The sequence below is a fragment of the Coptis chinensis genome, chromosome 5 (assembly GCF_015680905.1).
Source record: "Coptis chinensis isolate HL-2020 chromosome 5, ASM1568090v1, whole genome shotgun sequence".
NCBI lineage: Eukaryota > Viridiplantae > Streptophyta > Magnoliopsida > Ranunculales > Ranunculaceae > Coptis > Coptis chinensis.
Genome location: NC_141460.1, coordinates 80,529,094 through 80,551,646, shown reverse-complemented (window position 1 = coordinate 80,551,646; position 22,553 = coordinate 80,529,094). Strand labels below are relative to the sequence as shown.

Here is a 22,553-nt window from a genome sequence, read left to right as displayed (position 1 = left end):
GCGCGTATTATTGTTGTTGGTACATTGGTGTTGTGGGACATGGTTTTTCTCCCTACAATGAACATTGGCATTATGATATTCCAAAAATAATTGAAAGTAAAGAGATCTTTGAAAATTTACCAAGTATTCTAAAATTTCCGAAATTTCTGAAATTGGAAATATATTTTGAATCCGAAAAAAAATTGGATCGGATTTGGCTAGCATATTAGGTTCCGAAAAAAATTTGGAAAAATTCCGAAGGAGGTTAATCCGATTTTGACCCCTAGCAAAAACAGAAGACAACTAATAATATTACGATTTACATGAATGGAAGACAACAGTAATACATAGGTTCAGCCAGCTAGGTAAGAAATCCACTTCAGAGACTATGTTGATAATATCAGTGGCATTCGCATCCCTGTTATCTCCCACAACAAGCACTTCATTCTCTTCTAACACGGAAGCCAACATTTCAGCCACCTCAAAGTTTAGCGTCCTCAGTACTTTATGCATTGAACGGACTCCAGTCTGCTTGATGTTAGCTTACTTGTCCACAATCTGCCATAATAATAAAATAATAACAATAATCCAAAAACTTAATTATGAGCGTCTACTTCAAATAACAATACCAAACACTTTTGTGTTCCTTGAATAAGAGAAGGACGACGAGTCAATAAAGCGAAAGATACTTTTGTGTTCCTTGAATAAATGAATCTACAAATGCTAGTAAAATTATAAGCATGTACGTAGCAATTTATGATCAGCCAAGCACTTGAAAGGGGATAATCAATCAGAATACTCTTCTAAACCGAGCAATATGGTAACCCCTGAAAACGTTTTCTGTTGCGATTGTATCTTCAACTTGACTTCGGCCAGCTCCTTCTCCTTGCTGCACAACTCGATAGTCAATGTAATGCCGACTTTCTCCAACACCAAATTATTTCATAGCAAAAACTCAAGAAACTTGAATTCGTTTTTAGACCCTGCATCTCAATAGACTTTAGATGACGAAACATGCATGTGAACGATAACTCTCTCTCTCTCTCTCTCTCTCTCTCTCTCTCTCTCTCATTACTTAGTGACAGAGAAAATATAATAGGTGGAACTCTTAGCAATCAAAAAGTTCATCAACACAAAAAAACACTTTGCTTTCGCAGTGAACCTTAGAAAGCTTATAATCTGACACAAGTTTACACTGTAACTGTCCGAGTACAAGATAAGAGTTGAAAACTTGAAAACTTGAAACAGGTATAATACTAGGTCAATACCTTCCTTGTCTCCAAAACAAGAGTTTCTAAATGTGGGAAGATCTCTAATTATTTCGCCAAAGAAAAGATGTGGGATTTATCACACCATTCTACAACCTCAAATACTTCAATTGTCGGAACAAAATGGGCACTCCTTCCAACATATTTGGTAGTTCTTCAAAAGCCTGACAATTAAAAAGAGAACAAATTAGAAACAACTACTTGCAGATAGGGTGTGGTTAAGTACAGTCTACAGACCAAAAGGTTGGTTTCCATAAATCAAATACAACAAAAATATTTGAGCAGAGTATCTACAAATCCACCATTTGCAGCCTGTTGAAAATACAAACAGGATCTTAGCACCATAACACTCTTGTTTACTGGAGGGGTATTCTTCTAATTTTTATGACATACACACACGTAAAACTCAGTTGCATTAACATCACGAGATTCAACAACTATCTCCTGTTCCTGAAATTGGCCAAGGATGCAGGGGTGGATCTATGAGTTGGCTGTCTGGGGCTATACTCCTCCCCCCCTCCAACTTTGCCCCAAAAAAATTTAGTGGTCACTATTCATGAATTATACGCCCAAAAAAGTAAAAAACCAAATAGTAGTGGCAATTAATGCTAGTAGCCCCCCCTTGTGGAGAATCCTGCATCCGCCCCTGCAAGGATGCACCGTAAAAGTAACTAAACTAAGTAGACAGAGAATAGAATATACATCAAGAAAAACTAAGTGCCATAACATTTAACAAGAATGTAAAGGAAGTCAATTGCAACTTGCAAGAGATCCTTTTCCCGGTTCCCCCACCCCCACAAAATCCGCCTTCCCATAATATAATGTTAAATCTAGACACTATGATAACTTAATCATGTGCACAAAAAACAATGACTTACAAAAATAAAATACCAGTAAGTGTACCTTTATCCCCATATATTTAAGATTATGTGTTGTACCACATAACCGTGTTCCTGAGTCCTTATCCAGGTATCATAGTCTGGGACCTATCACCACATTGATCTGTCTGCTATTAGCTTAAGCTTCCAAACGATACTAATTGTCGTCCTTATTCCATAGGCATTTGGTAGATCTGATTGTTCAGTTACTCAACCGCTCTGCGAATTTGCTATGGGGAGCCAAGGATAAAAGAAAAAGAAACTCTAACATGGAAAGTGAATTAGGAAAATGACTTTTGAACATGTCACTTTCATGAAATATACAGCTTGTACCAAGTAATTGGAAAAGCTTTTTTTCTTTCCAGAGTTTTGGGAACTAATGGAGAATTACCATTCTGAGAAACTTATCCACTACCAGTAAGTTTAAGAGGCTCATTGGCATAAAAAAATAAAATTTCAAGTGTGGTGAGCTGCTTCCGCAACCAACCATCTACACCGCCGTATCCATGTCCTAGGTTTTATCATGTAAGACATAACTTTACCTATAGGTGAACTTTCTAAGTTCATAGTACTACCCAATGGTATCTCACATGCATAGACTCTCCTGAAAACAGATGGAAAATGTTCTTAACAAACTATGCATACCAATAAGATATTGCATACATAGTACTTTTAAGTTTTGACCAAAATGGTATTCCAATAGGACAACGAAAACGTCAATGCTCTTCAACAATCTCTCAAGAAATACAAAGAATGCATAATATTATACAGCAAACCATAGATATCGAACGCATCAATGCTCTTCAAGATTAGCTTAAGAAATACAAAAAATATACATAATCATATACAGCAAACAATAGTTTAGAAAGACCTCACTTTGTGTAAGAGTTAATAGTATGGATACTAATATACTATTAACTGAGATATAATCCGTTAAATTGAAGGTAATATATAATGGATGATAAAAAAAAAAAAAAACATATTAAGTTATCGATTAGAAAAATTTAAAACTTATGAAATTCAAGAAAATGGCTGGAGGACGTACTCGTTACAAATTAATTATGAGCTGATGTACCAGGATAACAAAAGCTTGTTCATCAAAACAGGTCATACAGAACATGATTGATAACAACAGTCCCAACCGAAGAATATCATCCACAGCTCACCCTTATAACAAGAAATTATGAAGTATGTCCAAACTCTCATGATTTGGTTCATCTTTAGCCAGTAATCGAAGTAGTAACCACTTACAAAATGAAAAGAATGAGTGGCGAATCTTTTTTAGACTTCTTGAGAGCCTCTAAACAAAATTTCAGATATCCGTCAAATGATGAAGAGAATGGGACACAATGAGGGAGACACATTAAGAGTGTTGTGAAAACCCCAATATATGCTCAATTTGGCAATGAAGTATGAAAACAGTCATTTCCTTTTCCTACTAATTTAATAGCTTGTTTAGACAGTAAACACCGAGTGAAATAATGGGGCGTTAAAAAAGTTTAGACAGTAAACTGCTATTTACATCATATCGTATGTGATATACCTTAATTTTTTGATATTTTGCGGTGTCCGATATGGACACACGTATCCATGTCAATGTAACTTAGGAAAATTAGGCAACCTAAGCTAGATCCGAGTCAATTACTTTAAGAATTACAAGTACACCACGGAACCATAAGGATTAACTTAGTAATAATCCATTAAATTGAAGGTAAGATATACTGGATAATAAATAAATAAAAGAACATATTAAGTTATCGATTAGAAGAATTCAATACTTACAAAATTAAAGAACATGGCTGGACGTACTCATTACAAGAATAATTGCCAGCTGATGTACCATGATAACTAAAGCTCATTCATCACAACATGTCATACAGAACATGATTTGCAACTACAGTCCCAACTGGAGAATATCATATGCAGCTCACCCTTACAACAAGAAATTACGAAGTATATCCAAACTCTCATGATTTGGTTCTTGTGTTGCCAGCAAATTTATAATCATTGACATAGTATTTGCATCTGCTGAGAAACTCCTCTCACGCATTGCCTTAAGAAATTGTACTGCCTTCTCAAAATTTCTGCCTTTGAGAAATCCTTGAACCATGATATTGAATGTGCGGTCATTTGGAGCAACACTATTCTCTTCCATCTCTATGAACAAACTTTGAGCATCAATTAACATGCCCTCCTTACAAAAGCCATTGATCATTGTCGTATATGTTATGGTGTCAGGCAGTACCTCTTTTGAAGAAAGACTGTAAAATAGTTCCTTGGCTTCCAACAACATTCCTTCTTTGCACATGTAGTAAATAATATTGGTATAAATCACGACATTAGCTCTTAGCCCATTGTTTTCCATCAATCGAATCAAGTCCATTGCTTCTGAAAGTCCACCATTAGAACACACACCTTCTATTAATGTACTATATGTGACAATATTTGGACTCTGCCCACGAGTTTGCATGTCTATAAAAAGCTTCTTTGCATCCAAAACTCTCCCAACCTTACATAGCCCACCTATAAGGGTGTTATATGTGATAACATTAGGTTTCAAACACTTGCACTTCAATTTCTCATAAAGTTGCATAGCCTCATCCAATCTCTTAGCCTTGCAATAACCATTAATCAAAGTATTACAATTAAAAATGTCAGGCTCCAGACCAGTGTCAACCATTAAAAGAAAAACATTCACAGCCTCTTCCATTCAACCTTGTAAACAATACCCATCCATCAAAGAGTTGTAGGTGATATTGTTAGGTGCCATATTTCTTTGGATCATCTCCTCTAATAGTTGATGTGCCTCACTAACCTTCCCTTCTTTGCAATACGTATCGACGAAAATACTGTATGTTCTCACATCTGGCAAGATTCCTCGACTGATCATATCATGAAACAATTCAATTGCCTTGTTCCAATTACTGGAGATGCATAGGCCATGAATCAAAGAAGTATATGTAACAACATTAGGCATTATACCTCTTTGAAGCATCAATTCTAACACTTGAAGTGCTTCACTGGTCCTACCCTCATTGCCAAAGGCATCAACAAGAATGTTGAAGGTTACTACATTCGGTGAGATGCTCCTTTTGGACATATCTTCAAACAAGTTGATGGCTCCTTTCAGCTGACGAATGCTGCATAGTCCATAAATTAAAGAGTTGAAAGTAATGACATCTGGGACAACTCCCTTGTAAACCATTTCCTGAAAGAGATTGAAGGCGTCATACACCTGGCTTTCCTTGCAAAGGCAGTCAATGATCATACTGTATATGTGGATGTCCGGCTTCAGCCTTTCCTTTTCCATTGAGCTCATCAATTGAAGGGCAGTATCTGAATTTAATGATTTGCAGAACCAATTGATGACAACCCCATAAGTGACTACATTCCATGGATATCGATTTGCCACCATTTTGTTGAACAATTCCAAAGCTGGTGCTGATTTTCCCTCCGTAAACAAACCCTTGAGAAGAGTATTGAAAGTAAAAGCATCCGGTTCAAACCCACGTTTCAGAATATTCCCCAGTAGAGAAAACCCGAAATCCACCCGACCCATAAAAGAGTAGCAGTTGATCATGATAGTAAGTGTTACAATGTCAGGTTGGACTCCAGCGGAAGCCATTGCATTGTACATAGATAAAACAATAGAAAAGTGTTTGGTCTTGACAAGGGCTCCTAACAATTGGCTGAAAGGGTGAATGGAAGGAAAGGGTCGATACCGAATCAACTCATTAAAGAAACCCAATGCCTCGTCAAGCTCAAGCGTTCCAGATTTACAACGATCTCTAACCAATTTGTCTAATAAATCAAAATGAAGGTGGTCTTTATCGGCAGAAGTGGTTGATGATTGACGTGGGTGATACGTAGTAGTAGTAGTTTTGAAACGAAAGAAGGAAAGAGAATGCAAGATAGGAGAGACAGTACCAGAAGAAACCCTCCTTCACATCGTCATTTTGAGCTAACGACTGCAACAGTTGAGTGTCGACCAGAAAAATAAAATGTTTTTTTTTCTCAAGGTGAATAATACTTGTTGGATATCGATTAAGGTGGTGTAGGCAAGGCCCAAAATATCCCCCATATATATCGTTTTTTTTGGTACACCGATATAAATATATTCGATATATCTCAACTGAATATTAATTTTTTTTCCCGATATATATCACAATTTCCAATATAACGATATATATTAACCGATATATACGATATAAATGGTTGACTTTGACCTATATTGTTGACTTTGACTAAATATTGTTGACTTTGACCGATATATTGACGATAGTTCCGATATATTTGACGATATTTTCGATATATCGATATACAAAACAAAATTTTGACTGATCAACAAAAAAATAGATATTTCCGATATTTCTAATATATATATCGGTTTTTGAGTACATTGAAATATTCATCGAATTCGATATTTTGGGCCTTGGGTGTAGATTCAGCCAAGAAAATATACTACATCGTGAATAAACGCAACGGTAGAACAGTAGAACCAGAGTTGAATATTTCAAATTCGTTGAAATTTAATTTTTTTTTCCAAAAATCGGAATTCCCTACGAAATCTAATATATTCCGACAAGATTTCAAAATATAATTATTTCGACCATATATTGATATTTAGAGCATCTCTAGGTGGAAGTATCACCTCCACATTTGCCTCCACAATTCAGAATTTTGCAAAAAACCATGGGAAAACCTTGTCTAGCCGCATCAGTGGATGCAAATTTGTGATTTTGGATGGGGATGCAGAGCGACAGTGGTAATGTCGTCGTGCCATTCCTAATGTCACCCAATTTTTTTTTTTTTTTTGACTTTGACCAGCACACCGCGCCATTGCTAATGTCGCGCGACATTTTTACTGCAGCACGACACTATCATTGTCGCGTGCTCCAAGCCTCCAACAACCAAAAAACCGTTGGAAATCTACATCCATATATCTACACTCATTTTCTTCTTCATTTTACATACACTCAACCAAAACATTCTAATCAAACAACTCAACCATTTCACACACAACACTCTCAATGTCACAACCAAAACAAGGTAGGGGTCCAACTTGGACAAATAAAGAAAACATTGGTCTTACTAGAGCGTGGATTGAGATTGGAGAAGATCCTATAATAGGAAATGATCTATCGGGACAAGTTTATTGAGAACGAATTATGGCTAGGATGAATCAAATTCAAGGCTTTAACCAAAACCATAAGTGGAAGGGAGTCTCATAATGTTGGTCACTTCTTTTACCGTTTTTGAACAAATATCATGTCATATTAAGAAAGCTTGAAGAACAACCTCCTTGTGGGTGTAGTGGTGTCAAATGGGCGGGCCAACTTGGCCCGGCCCTCAAACAATGAAGCCCTCATATTTAGAGGGTCGGGCCAGCCCTACCCTCATTTACCTCAAGGGTCGGGTTGGGTCGGGCCAATGCTTAAATCTCGAAGCCTTTATCCGTCCCTCAAACCTCTCGAGAGGGCTTGAAGGGCTGGGCTTGAGGGCCAAACGTACTATGTTATACATTTGATTTACAAAATAAATTTAAAAACGTTAGTTAAAAATGATAAAATTGAATGCACTTCACAATTAAACCTTCAAACTACTAAAAAAACTTGTTAAAGTTGTATTAGTCAACTAAGATCAGTTAAATTCATTTCATAAATTATTATAATGAAATTATAAGGTTGGCGAATTTAATAGATAAACGTTCTTTTAAGTGATTTTTAGCATATTAATTCTAAAATAAAATATATTGTAAAAAAATTATTAAAATATATGTAATAAATGTTGAGGGCCTAATGAGGGTCGGGCTTAAGTTTCAAAGTCTAGGCCCTTACCCTCCCCTCAAAGGCTTGAGGGCCGGGTAGGCCTAGCCCATGAATGTGTGAGGGCCTCATTTTGAGGGCTTTTTCAACCCCTTATGCGAGTGTGAAGTAGTTGTATATTAGTAAGTAAATCAAAGATTGACAAGGTTCACCATAGATTGTTTGGAAGATGGATTGATGGGAGTTACGAAGAAGAGAAGGTAGTATTAATTGCTTTATAATTTGATAATTTTTTTGTGTTGCAAACTCCAAATGTCAAACTATAAACATTCCTGGACTGTATAAGCTAACTATAAAGACCTGGCGCTGCCATCCATGAGAATGGTGCTAGTGTACACTTTCCATTCAATATCATTAATTAGGAACCTCGGCTAAATCAATCATATGACAAGCATGCATGGGAGGAACTTATTGACCTTGTTGAGCAAACTGGAGTTGTAAGCTTTTATTTTTTCTTATAAATGACAATTCATCTGAAATTATCCTCTTTATCATTTTGACAGGCGGTTTACAAGTACTATCACAGAGCTCCAGTTCTGGCTTTCATTTATTCAATTCCCCTTTTGGAGATACAATCTATACCAAGGTCTTTTGTTAGGGATTGGCTTGGGAGACCGAGAGTGAGACCATGCATCGTTATTTTGACCAGTTCGGAGACATCCTCGAGGCTGTCATCATTACCGATAGGATCACTAGAAGATCCAAAGGCTATGGTTTTGTCAGTATTCATTCTTTGTTATTTTCAACAATTGATTGACTTATTATTCTTCATTTTGCTAATTATTTATTTATTTATTTAGGTGACTTTTCGTGTTCTCAAAACTGCCAAGAGAGCCTGTATTGACCCAAGTCCTGTTATTGACGAGAGACTAGTGAATTGCAATTTGGCTTCACTTGGATGACCTCGCCCTCCACTGCCTTATGGTAATCTTATTTCCTCCTTTTTATTTCGTGATTACTAAATGGAAAGCTTAAAAATGTCATTTCTGTGTAAAATATATACGATAGGTGTTTGAGAGTCATCTCAGAACTAATTCTCTTTTTATATCATTTAATTGCTACCCTTATAGAAGGTGTAAAATGTATAGGTACAATAGCTTTTTTTGCATTCCGTGTGGCAAGTATAATTTTATGTTTATGCTATTTCCCCTAGGGCATTTGAGGGCAATGGCCCCTTACTTTGCAAGTGGGCAAAGCTCGAGGCCCTACATTGGAAGCCCCAGTTACCACTAGCTAGTCACTTACAACTACCAACAAGGATTTGCATACCCTCACTATGGGTGAGTAGTCTTCTCCAAGATCTCACACTATTCACGATTCATCAATTAAGTAGCACCTCAGGATAAAAAGGTAAATTGTCACCCATATTGGCTGATGTATGTTAAGATATATGTTTCACAGAGAATTTCATGTCTGTTATATATTGTTGTGCAGGTACATAACATATGGACCTAATTATGTCCAGCCACAGGTTGGGATTTGAACTTTTGAGATAAAATTGAAAAGGAAGTGAATGATTATGGTTCCTACAAAGTTGACTTGCTGACTTTCTTTGGATTTAACTTAGGTTCAGCAAGGTGTTTTCAATCCATATTTGGGTCAGCAATACCTTCAAATATATGGCGTACCAAGTAGTGTCAATGCTGCTATCTATCCATATGGGCAATCGCATTAACCTCTTCCCAGCAACCAGGGCTATATTGCAGTTCATGGTTATGCAATGCCAGGGCACCACGTAGTGCAATTTAGTGGGGCCAATGTCAATGCATTAACAGCCGCACATATTCCTACAAATCAAGCACCATATCCGGCAAGAATTGCATCAAGTGTGATTAGTGCTGTCAAAACAGCCCTCAAGCCCTCCGCCCGACCCGGCCCATGGGTTGAAAAAGCCCTCAAAACAAAGCCCACATTGATTTGAGGGTAGGGCCAGCCCGGCCCTCAAACATATGAGGGGAGGGTAAGGGCCTAGACTTCAAATCTTAAGCCCGGCCCACAACCCGACCTTATTAGGCCCTCATTCAGGCCCGCAGTAAGCCCTCATCTATAATTACCTATTTACCTTATTACCATATTAAAATTTTGTTTTACTTAAAATATCCTTAGGGTTATAATATCTACCCTTTAGAAATTGGGTAAAGTTGTCATTGTACTTAATATAAAAAGTACTAAACAACAAACCCTATTTTCCCAACCCCTCATTTTCCCAGCCCCTCATTTTCACCATGGTTGCCGACAGGTTGAATCTCTCAAGATTAGTTTTCATTCTTTTTATACTTCAATTATTTTAATATCTAGTGGGAGATCGGGAAATGGTCTCTCTGTCACCTGTTGTTTTGTGTTAGATCTTCCACTTTTGTATTTCTTGGCCACTCGATTATTCATCTCTCACGTTCCTTTAGTTTGGGGGAGCAATAAATACAATTATATCTTTAGTTTGTACTTTAGATTTCCGCATCTTTCACTAAATCTTTCTAAACAAAATTCCATCTTTATAGGAAGTTATGTAACTGATTCTCCATGGCCAAAACTCTTTTGAAATCAGCTTTTTCCTTCACAATTTTCTCCATCTTCATTTCCCAGTGTCTCATCCTCGCTATCGACGGAAAACAAGACGTGTTCGGCCAACGTCTAAGCCCAACAAAACATGGGCTAAAGAAAGAGAAGCTAACTCATTTTAAAGTCTACTGGCATGATGTTGTAGGAGGGCCTAAACCAACTTCTGTTATCGTTGTAAATCCACCTAACAGCACCTTAAATGGTGGATTTGGATTTGGATCTGTAACAATTGAAGTTGTGGGCAGAGATTTTACAACCCAATCAAGTCAATCAAGTCAAGTTTAAGCTTCATATGCTTTCTTTTCCTTACCTTTTTTTGTTTTTTTTTGTTTATGGTCCAGGTTGTTGTTTTGGTAGTGGTGGAGAACCAAGCTATAAGAAATCCTTGAATCACATCAAAGTGTCTTTGTCGAGGTAAAATGATTTTCAATACTGTCCTCAAATTAGTTACTTCTCTCATTGATCAAAATAAATACTAATATTCTATTATATACTCATTTGTTTTTAAATGCAGAGAGTTGACAACAAGCATTGCGTTACAAATTATTATTTCCTTAGGTTTGCTTCCTTCAGCTTGTTATATTTTCTTTACTAGATGGATAACATATTGGATTGTGATTCTGAGGTAGAATCTCCAGTTGAACCTTCCGATTCTTTGTAGATTCGATTTGGTTCTCAGCCCCCTACTAGTACAGTTACTTCAGTATCCATTGGTAAAAAACGCCCAAGATCTTCTGTTTGGGACCATTTTAATGTTAAGGCTGATAAGAATGACGATGGTAGTGAAGTAAAAACCCGATGGGTCCGGTTAAATATATAGTTTGTTTGTAAAATTTGTGAAACTCCTCTTTCTAATCGGGGTAGGGGAGGGACTAGTCACCTTCGTAGGCATCGCGAGAATCTTGTGTTATTAGAACTTCAACCGAGAAGCGGTCAAACAATAATTGGTAGAACTGAGAATGGTGTGGTTTATTCCTTTAAGTTTAATAAGATAATTGCCCGTCGAGAAACTGTTAGGTATTTTGTCGTTGAGGAATTACCATTTGTGAAAGTTGAGAAACCAACCTTTCATAGATGGATTAAGATGGCATTTGGTCCGCAGTTTAAACCTCCTTGTCGTTCAACAATGAGAAGTGATGTGATGTTGAGTTTTCAAGAAGAACGGTCTGCTTTGAAAGATATCTTGAGAAGTGTTCCTGGTAAAGTTTGTTTAACATCGATTTGTGGGACGCCAAATCGAAGCTAGGATATATGTGTATAAGCGCCCACTTTATAACTAAAGACTAGAAACTTCATAAACGAAGTCCTTAGCTTCCCGTGCTTCCCGCACCTCACAATTGGAAGAGCGATTAGTGATGCAATGTATGCCAACTTGTTGAGTTGGGGGATATGTGATAGGATAGGAACTATAACTTTGGATAATCGCGTCTAACAATGATAGTCTTTGTGTCTCGGTTGAAAGATAAATTTTTGGTGATGCTACATTAAGTAGAGAGTTGTGTCATCTTCGTTTATACGTACATGTCATGAATCGATAGTAAAAGCGGGATTAAAGCATGTTGAGGTGTCCCTTAATAACATTAGAGAGAGTGTGAAACATCTCAAGTCTTCTCAAGGTAAACCTGGAAAAGTTTTTTGAGAACTGTAAATCTTTGAACATGAAGACAAAAAAAGATTGCCCGTTGACATTCGACTCGGTGGAATTCCACCTTTATAATGTTGAGAGATGCAATACCGTACCAAAAAAGTTATTGATCTCTTCTTTTATGGTGAGGAGTATGCAAATACTCCTACTCTTGCTTGATTGGAAAAATGCTTTGTTGCTATTAGAGATCTTTTCAAGGTTTACCGAGGGATGCGACTAAGTTGTTTTTGAGGAGTCGATTATGTTACATCTAGTGCCTTTTGTTATCGGTTGAGTAAAATCTTGTTGGTCTTGAAAAAATGTGATAGTGAACCTGCTTTCAAACCTATGTATACTAGCATGAGAAAAAAATATGATAGATATTGGAAAGATGTTCCTTTGGTTCTTGGGCTGGCTTCATGCATGGATCCCCGATACAAGTTTACGATTCTTGAGTTGTGTGTAGACCTGAATTATGAATCTGAGCCTCAAGTTGTACCAAACTCAGAACTTACATTTAATCAGTTGAAAATGAAGACTTATAAAACCAAATTGGCTGAGCTCTATGAAGAATATGAAAAGAAAATGGGTAATACTGAATTTGGTTTGAATCAGCCGGTACCTAATTCTGGTGATGATGATGACATTGTATTTGACTTGTTGTTACAATGGAGAGCATCTTCTAGTAATACTAACAAGTCTGATTTGCAACATTATTTGGAGCAGCCAGTCATTAAAGTCGACAAAGAGCCACCATTTAACGTTTTGGATTGGTGGAAAACTCAGGAAGGTACTTATCCAATTCTGTCGGCAATGGCTCGAGATTTACTAACTTCACTGTTTTCTAGTTCCATCGAATCGACTTTTAGCGCCCGGTGCAAGTGGTGGTCGCTAGCAAAGTACCGCAGCTCTTTGTTGCCGGAGACTATTGAGGCTTTGATGTGCTTGAAGGATTGGTTTCAAGCTGAAGAAGGGCTCCAAGATCATGGTGTGAAGGTGATGGAAGAGCTGATGCAAGATCTCGAGTTGTAACTCGATGTCTATTTTGGAGTTTTGGACAAGGGGATAAAATTTTGGTTACATTTTGCGTTCCATTATCGAACAAGTATTAAGTACATGCTTCATTTTCCTAATTCAGACTTGTTGGTAATTTTGGATAAATTTTTGGTGGGGAGATGAATGGTCTGACTAGTGACTAGGCCATTTATTGGAAGGGTACGATTAGTTTTTCAATATCTTTTTATAATAATTATTATTCTTTAAGTATTACTATGTCTTACTAAGTTTAATTTTATGTTTGCTGATTGTGGTGGTATAGGTATCACATTGCATATTCAGTCATATATATTTGTGTAGTGCTATGGTGGGTCGGTGACTCGGTGTTACCTTTCAAGAATAGTTGATGGTGTATTGTGTGTGATTTCTATGTTATTTTGCTTAGTTATGTACTTATGTAGCTTAATTTCCTTGTCACGATACTTGATATTGCCTTCACATTTTTAGACTTGCAATGTAAATTTTGCATATTTGGTAGTGATACAATTGGTTTATGCCATCCGAGTTGGCTGCTCAAATCAAAGTGTATTTTACACATAAGATTCTTTTGAGTGCATTATGGCTTTTGACTTAATTTGGCGGATCAATTAGCTTTTCAGGTCTACAAGCTTGTCTAACTATATATTAGTTTTCTTCTTATGCAATTATCTTTCATTTCCAAGTATAATCGGGTCACTTGAAGAACACCGAACTCGAGAAAGGCATGCCAAGTTCTCTTATTTGTTAATGTGTATGAAGTTTATTGTAATAATTAAGTTGGTTACTGCACCACATTTTTCTTAAAAGGCATGTATATTGTCGTTGACTCGTTGTCTTTGCATGTTAGGGTATGTCTTGAAGTCATGACCGATTCTTTGAATCATGAATGACGTTCGTTGAAGCGGGAAGTGGAGTATTGTTACGTGCAATGTGACATATACAGATCTTTCGAATTGTAGTCCACAAATAAAGAAAGTTTAGGATGTGGTGGGCTGGTGGCTAAGTTTGAGTATACTGAGGCACTAGTGTTCTTTTCAAATGTGTTGTACACTTGTCTTTTATTTCCTGAATTTCTTTGGAGTCCAAGTCTTCGCCTGTCTTTTGCTAACCACACCCAAAGATTTAGAGAACCATGCCGGTATTTTCTTGTGGTGCATGGTAGCTCCTCGAAGTTCGAACTCACTCCCAACCACCTAAAACTAAAGTGGATAAAAACATGGAAAGAGAACAAAGAGAATTTTATTTTGTGTCCGTGCATTTGGAATATCTTTGCACAGTGCTAAAATTCTTATTATATAACTTTTGTGACGAAAAAATATACGAAGTGATGAATGACAAATAGGGGTTAGGCGATAGTGACACTGTCGTCGAAAAGTTGGGCCATTTGAATCCCACCAACCTCTAATTTCCAAAGATATAGGTTTATAGTTTTATACTAATGTCCTCCCTTCCAAGAACTCCACCATTGAGCCTACTTAACTCTGCATCGATGTTCATAGAGGTAACCCATTCACAGGGAAGGTATAGATAATAAACCATAGTACAAAGTGCCATTTTTGTGAAAAATATTGGTGCACCCAAAAACCGAAAGCTTAGAAAATTAATGTCTACCAATGAATCCCACAAGAAGATCGGGTTAACAATTCATCTATGAATGTCCTGTTTGATCACTAAGGTGATCATAAGAAGAAACTAATTTCAAGAGTTCAACAATTAAATAATTTCGATCGGTCAGAAGAGGTATTAGTGAGTAAAAAAACTCCTAACCCGCCCGGCCCCCGACTCTCTAACCCGGCCCACCGATACCGATCTATATCGGTGAAGGGCGGGCAAGCGGCTTCATATATTTTCTATTAGCCCGTTTTGGCGCCCACCAACCAACACTAATGAGGGCGGGCCCAGCCCGCCCCTCAATTTGTGAGGGTTGTAAGTTTTGAGGGGGGCGGCCCCCGACCCATTTGACAAACTAAGTGTGATTGGTTACTTCTAAAAGATTGTAATATACTACTACATTGACTGCCAGGAAAAGCATAGTTGCATCTGTGTACATAATTACATCGGTGTGATATCCTTGGTAAGCTTAGTAATATCTTAGAATCACCCCCACCTCAAATAAGAAAGTTTAAGTACCCACTTTTTTACTCACGGGAAATTAGGACTATAAAAATCATAAAGAAAAAAAAAAGGAAGATTAGGAAAAAAAAAAGCGAAAAAAAAAAAAAAAAAAAAAAAAAACTAAATAGGAAGTAAGATGGAGTTTGTTTGTTGTCATTCACATTGATATGGAAGTTTTGGTTTTTTGCAAGTTCTCAATTGAAAAACTAGGTTTGGGTTTAAGTTTAATCACCTTTATCATAATGTGACGTAATGTTGATATCACTTTTCTTCACCCGCATCTCATCACCCTATGAGTCACCAAGATTGTTTTGTCAGCATAGTATGAGCTGTTAGCCAAATCTTTTATAACATGTAAAGAGGTAAAATTTATATCTGTATTTTTTAATCCAATATATTCACTTACTAAAATTGACTTCATCTGCCAGTAATCCACATATTGGATACTCTTATTTGTAGGAGCAAGCAACAAATAATGTTGAATTTGTTTGGTGAAGCTCAATTCCGACCCAAGTCCCTCAACAGAAGTGGAGTAAATTTTCCCCTATTTATCTCATTTATTTATTTTGTCTTGACCTAAGAGAATCTGAGATTTTCTTTTTTCTCTTGTCCTTCCTGAATGTTAGACACCAATAGTATCTAAAGCTGTCAGCAATATTGAATTTCTATCTGAAAAAATTGATATGACGGATGTCTTTGCAACGGATACGGTATGTTATTTACCATATTGGTTTTGTTTTCTCATTATTTATTTCTTTTTTATTACTGTTAGCAATGATTAGTGACAAGAGCCCAAAAATGTAGTTTTAACCCCTTTAACAATATTGCTTTTGACCAATTATGTGATTAATAAGTAAGAGTTAGTACCGTTATCGTGTTTTTGTGTATTTCAGGCATTGGAGTCGAATATGCGGAAAAATGCATCCCTTTTGAGAGATAAAGAAGCAAATGTTGGTTGTTAAGAAGTTCTATGATAAAAGGCCAAAATTCAAGGAGAAAAAACCTTTTTAAATCCCGGTCAAAGCTAAAAAGTCAAAGTCAACGCGAGCAGAAATAGCACACAAAAGTCAGCTGAACTTCTGAAGGCCATATCTTTGGACTCAAACCTCGGAATTGGGCCTACCTTACACTAAAATGACCGGCTCGGAAAGAGCTTTCTAATGGACCAAGCCTTGACCCCATTAGAAGAGCAAAAGTGGACGAAAAGGCTATTGAAGTCATTTCCAGCTGAAAAGCCCCCTGTGGACTAAAGAAATTGGGTTTTGGGCTCGATTTTCCGACCCAAAACATGACTCCTCAGCCCATGCACGAAAAAGTGGATCTTGTCTCCTCCATATGGGAGACAAAGACTTAGCTCTTAAGCATCTAGTTTTTTACTTAGCAATCATCGAATAGCTTAGTTTTAGATCTAGTTTTTTCTTACATTGAATAGATTTAGTTGATTAGAAAATAAATTAGTTTAGACTTTATTAATTAGTTTTATTATCTTGTTTTGAATTCAGATTTGAATCAATTTATTGTTATTATTCATTAGATCAATAAAGTTAGTTAGCTGTTGATAATTCTAGTTTCATTTCATTAAATCATTTTAGCTTTAATTCATAGATTTAGTTAATAATCATTACTAGTTTTAATTCAATCTTGCATGATTATACTTTCATTTTAAATAAAATAAGTAAATTTATATTCTTTATTCATGTCTTGTTATTGTTTATATATCAATGATAATATGATGATTCAAGGCTAAAACCTCCATTAGAGGGGTTTGAAGAAGCCTTGATGAAAACATGATTGTTGTCAGCGTAGAATAATTCGTAATATTCTATTCCATTCTAGAAAGCAATTAGTTCACTATGAGAATGGATTTGATTGTTTCACATGCTAGTTGTTAGTTAGTAGAGATTACTATGAACAATTAGGGATTAGGAAGACCCAATTGTTATGCGAAAACATTGCAATTTGGATTACGATAATTCTTCGTTAGCTGATTAAGTAGAATTAAGGTGGAATCAAATCCCCCTAATTCCTCCTCATATTGTCAAATTAGTAATTCCGTAGTTTGAATTATCGTATCTTGATTAGTAGTTTCCCATCGTAGTATAATTCCGTCTTTACTCTCATTGACTTTGATAGACTGATAATCGTAGTTAACATTAAATTCTAAAGAACTAAGAGTGGAACGAATTTTCTATTCCAACTATATTGCAATAGCATCGAGAGTAGAAAACTTTGATAACATTAAGCGTGAAAGTAGTTTTAGTTTTACTTGCATTTGAGTTTCGTCGCTTATGCGTAGGTAAAACTACCATTTTACCTTTTATCAAATGGCATCGCTGCCATCTTAGTTCTGTTTAGAATTGTTTTCATTAGTATTATTAGTCTTCCTAAAGTCCCATTAAACCCACCCACCCTTGTTTGGTTCTAACAGTGATTGTCTGGTTCAGAAACTAAAAAAAATTCCTAGAAAAAGCCGGCGAGAAGCCCCATCAAGGCTACCATACAAGTAGCCCTCTCGTCTTAGGTCAAACGCTGGAACTCGAGTTAGACCGAGCTGACCGCGCCTCTATCTAGGTTATTTCGAAGGCCACCCACCGACCGAACAACTCGATTTTCACCGGTTAGTACAAACTTCCATTTCTTCAAGTTATTCAGTGTTTCTAACTTGTTAAATACACTGAGCTCGCATAAACAAGACGTTATTCATAAGCGAAGTAAGGAGGCATTCAGGTACTTCTTTCTTCTACTCCTCGCATCTCTTGTTAGAGGATTTATACTAGCATATCAGGGTTGTTTTGACTGTTGTTGTAACGCCCGTATTTTTAAATACGTATTTTTCTATTTATTAATTAATTAAATTATTTATTTAAAAATTCGTCAGATTGGACTCGGGATACGTGGGCCTGGTTTTTGGGCCCGAGTCGGTGTTGGGCTTGGGTTTCGGACCCAAGTATATAAACACATTTTTCTAGAAAATAGGGTTCATAAAAATAAAAAAATAATGAAAATGGAGGCGGAGATGAAAGCTGGATTTCTGGAGGGTGGAGCACAACGGCTCGGACTCGGAGAAATTCGTAGGAGCTGCTCATACAGGTGAGTAGCTATTTTGCTATTTCATCGAACTTATGGTTTTCTGTGTATTGATACTGTTCATTATCTGTTGTATTGGACTTCGTGCCATTTGTTTTATTAAATTTTGTTAAAATTCGGATTTGTAATTAAACTGTTGAACTGTGCCTTAAACTGTCGAAGTTTCGAGAAGTTGTCAATGGCGGCGCAAGACAGAGAGATCGTCTCTGTTGCCTTTAAAACTTGTCGTGGGTTGAATGTAGGGTGTGTTAGTCGGGTATAATTGGTTGATGGAGGTCAGGGGTTAAGTACTGGTAAGTTTTGCTGCCAAAGCTTGGTTGGAGGCGTTAATGGCGCCGGCGGTTGGGCTGTTTGGTTGGGTTGATTGGTTGTTGGCTGGAGGCAGATGGATTGGGGTTGGATTAAGTTGTTGGTGATGGGGGTCGTGAGTGAGTGCTGTTGGGGGCGGGTTGAAGCTCGAAAAATTCATTAATGGCGGCGACCAGTAACGCCCAGTTTTCCTGTAAAACTTTGTGGTTGTTTAGTTGGTTTTGATTGCGTTTTTGTATGGTGGGTTTGGTTGTTGATGTATGATGGAAGGTCGAATTTGTGTGGGGCTGTCGCTTAGAGCTTGGTGGAAGCTCTGTTAATGGCGGACGGTCTCAGATCTAGTTTTGGTCGATATGTTGAAGTTAAGAATTAGAGTTTTTGGTTTTGTTAAAGCTGTAGGGGTTTCTAGGAGGATCAAAACCGTGTGTTTGAAATGGGTGGGCGATCGGAGTTTGTGGTGGCCGGATTTGGGCTGCTGTGGGTGGAGGGAGACGATGAACAGTACTTTCTCTTGGGCTTGGGCCTTAGCTGTTTGGTTGGGCCAAAAGCTCTAATTTTATGTGGGCCGGTTCTATTTATTTGGTTGGGCCCGATTTTAAGTTATTTTTGGATCAGTTTGATTAAGTTTTAGTTTGGGCCGGACCACATCAGTTTTGGTTGGGCCAGCTCTTTTTAGTTTTGTGTGGACCAATTCAATTAAGATTGGACCACTTTGGTTTAGTTTGGTTGGTAGGACCATATCGGTTTTAGGTTGGACCCGATTCATTTCTATTTTTCCGATTTGTGGACCAGTTCAATTTAATATTTTCGGGCCGAACTCAGTTATGTTTTGGGCCAGTTCAGTATAAGTTTTTGGGCCAGTTTCTAATATTGCTTGGGCCAGTCCATATAATTTAATATAGATCCCATTTGGGTCGGGTAGAATTAATAAGTTGGTTTTAGACTTTCGGGTTATAAGGTTTGGGCTTGGCCAGTTTGGTCCGAACCATTACCTTAGTCATGAGCCCACGAGCCATGCACATTGACCTTAGCCATGAACCATGGCTATGTCCCTGAACCTGTCGAACATGGAAACGACAGTTTAACTTTGACAATGACGTGTCGACTTTGACTTTGACCATGCCAGTTTGACTTTGACTTTGACCATGACATGTCGACTTTTATTTTGACCGTTGATCGTTGACGGTTGACTTTGACCTTTGACCATGGCATGTTGACTTTGACCATGACGTGTTGACTTTGACTTTGACCGTTGACCATTGACTTTGACCAGTTTTTCACATATTTGATTATATGGATAAATATAGTAATAAAATATTATCGTATATTGTATAACTTGATTGGTCATTATCTAATTAAGATTTGACGTGGATATTGTGATATCATATGATATGTTGGGATATATATATATTAAATGCAATAGTTTGGAGGAATAAATGTATAAACCCTCTATTATTATATATGTGAGATGCTACTATGAGGTAGTATAGTATTGGTGAATATTTGCCCACGGGAGTGTGGCGTAGTACAATAATATATTGGCACGTGAAAGAATGAAATTGGTTATGAGATATAATTAAGATATTTCTAAATATTGTGGTTTAGTGCAATAAGGTAATTGACCTGCACGTGATATAGTGAAACGTTTAGGAGTCATAAATGTATGACACCTGAATAAATTACGTAACGAAAATCCTATAACCCGACGACTACGACAACTCATGTGATCCGCCTCGCGGGCGTATTTGATATATAAGATGTTGTATATATATGAGATGTTGATTGACCCATGTGTTGGGCAATCGAAATTTAATAGTGGCTTGATTATTCCGTTCGCAAAAATAGAACGAGATGCATAATATTTTATGCGAATAGTGGCATTACTTATATAATGGCTTCCGTGTGAGGATTTACGGTGTGCGCGGCATCCCATTTCGAGTGGTGGTTACGCACGAAGTGGTACATTATATGGGGAGGCATGTGGATGTACATGTTCATGTTGGGTAGCGATTGTGGTAGCCGGGGAAACTAGGTAAGACATAGATACGACGTGATTTTAGGGACACACAAAGAAAGTCTAAACTAATATAATTATGGTAATATGTTGGTAAATAATATATCTCAGATAGATGATTGTATATGTTTGTCGGTTAGTAGTTTAGTTATAACCTAAAAGCGCTCGTGGAGGAACTAAATGCCTTATTTATGATCATTATAGTTTGTTATGTGGTTAGTGGGAAGTTAAGGCTCGGTGGAGGAACTACCCCGCCTAGATTATTATACTTAAGGATGTTGTATTAGTCGTTGAAAAGTTAAAGGCCTCTGTGGAGGAACTAACTGCTGTATGGATTAGGTATATATATGTATATTATATGTTATATTTTAGGACTACTCACACCAAAGATTGTTGATAATGTCAACCGATTTGCATGTTTGCTTATCGGTGTGTTCATTCAATGAACATAGTTGATAAGTTTTGACAGTTTAGTGTTGAAGAAGGTTGGTCAGCTTTGCGTGTGTTTTCGTTAGCATTGATTTCGGGATGTATTTTGTTTTCCCTTAAGGTGATATAGATTTTTGGTCTAGACAATGTATTTGTACTTTCATTTGTAATTTTAAATAAGGAGTTATTGAAAAGAGATTTGTAACCTAATCTTATTTGTAAATTTTTGTAATGAAGAGGACATTTGGTTAATTGAAATTTTTATTGGTTTTTAATTATCCGCATATTTAACACTGTTGATGGGTTTTTGGGAGTTGAGAGTGCGTCACACCTCGGAGATCGAAGAGTCGGGAACAAATAATGTTTTTCCGAATTCTGTCAAAATTCGGGGTGTGACAGTTTGGTATCAGAGCATTTGGTTAGCTTAGACTTAGGTGAGTCTAGGTGAGTCTCGGATCGTGGTTTATGGGTAGTGCTTAGGAAGTATTATTTTCAAAACTATTTCCGCTAGTTGTTTTATTTTTACAAAGAAAATGAAAGAGATATTGAAATAAATAGAGTCAATATTTTTTTCTTGATTTGATGATATGTGTAAGGTGTATATTTATATTAGTTACTTGTGGAGTGGATATGAAATGATTTTATTTTTCCTTATCATATGAGGAGTGGTTATATGTATAATATGTTAATTATTGACGGATTTGATCAAAATGATATGTGCTGCTATAGTGTGGTTTTGTTGTTGGTGATCATTTTCACGTGGAGTATGGATTAAGTATGACGACCTGTTTGTGAACTTTGTATTTGAGTGTTATGTTATTGTTTAAGAAACAATGAAATATTTTTTTATCTATATTGAATGAGTTGTATTATCTGATGGCTTTGTGACGTACTGAGTAAGGAACTAATTGCCTCGGAGTTGGAGGAACTATCTTGCCTCACTCGTACGCGTTAATGGATGAATAGTATTTTGAAGTATAAGAGATTAATTTGTTGGATGTGCTTAATTAGAAATAGACCGAATAATAAATAAAATATACGTGTATTCTTTTTGAGATGTGTATACTTGCGTATACACATGTATTCTTTTGAGGTGTGTATACTTATGATATACACGCAGTATTCTTTTTTGAGATGTGTATACCGCGTATACACGCGTTTATATATTATTGTATATATAGATGAACTATTACAGTGCGTATGTGATGATTAAAATTGTTTTACCAAGAAAACATGCATGTGTAGGTTGTTTTCTAAAGGTCACGTTATTAATGATTAATTAATAGAATGGTGATAATTGTTTTTAAACTAGATTGGAATTTATGTAGATGATGTCTTAATATAATGATGATCGTATTTCGACAACAAACGGATTTTTATTTTGTCTTATAAGTGTGTCGTGCCTATAAATTATGACATTATTGATTAATA

General features: G+C 36.7%; 1 protein-coding gene and 2 pseudogenes across 2 annotated transcripts; 2 read left to right on the top strand and 1 right to left on the bottom strand.

Moving 5' to 3' along the window:
• Positions 1–653: 653 nt before the first annotated feature.
• On the bottom strand, positions 654–6,135 carry LOC147499210 (uncharacterized; annotated as a pseudogene). Its single transcript, XR_015195730.1, has 3 exons — positions 3,908–6,135; positions 1,248–1,411; positions 654–868 (listed from the first exon to the last, which is right to left on the bottom strand). The product of XR_015195730.1 is annotated as an uncharacterized LOC147499210 (transcript).
• Positions 6,136–6,868: 733 nt separating this feature from the next.
• Positions 6,869–11,755, top strand: LOC147499209 (uncharacterized; annotated as a pseudogene).
• A 738-nt stretch (positions 11,756–12,493) lies between these two features.
• Positions 12,494–13,165, top strand: LOC147499208 (zinc finger BED domain-containing protein RICESLEEPER 2-like). Its single transcript, XM_086563441.1, has one exon. The coding sequence runs from the start codon at positions 12,494–12,496 to the stop codon at positions 13,163–13,165; it is 672 nt and encodes a 223-aa protein (XP_086419567.1).
• Positions 13,166–22,553: the final 9,388 nt, after the last annotated feature.

What these genes read in the sequence shown, in the direction of transcription:
- LOC147499208 (XM_086563441.1), top strand. Translation starts at nt 12,494, where the DNA reads ATGAGAAAAAAATATGATAGATATTGGAAAGATGTTCCTTTGGTTCTT.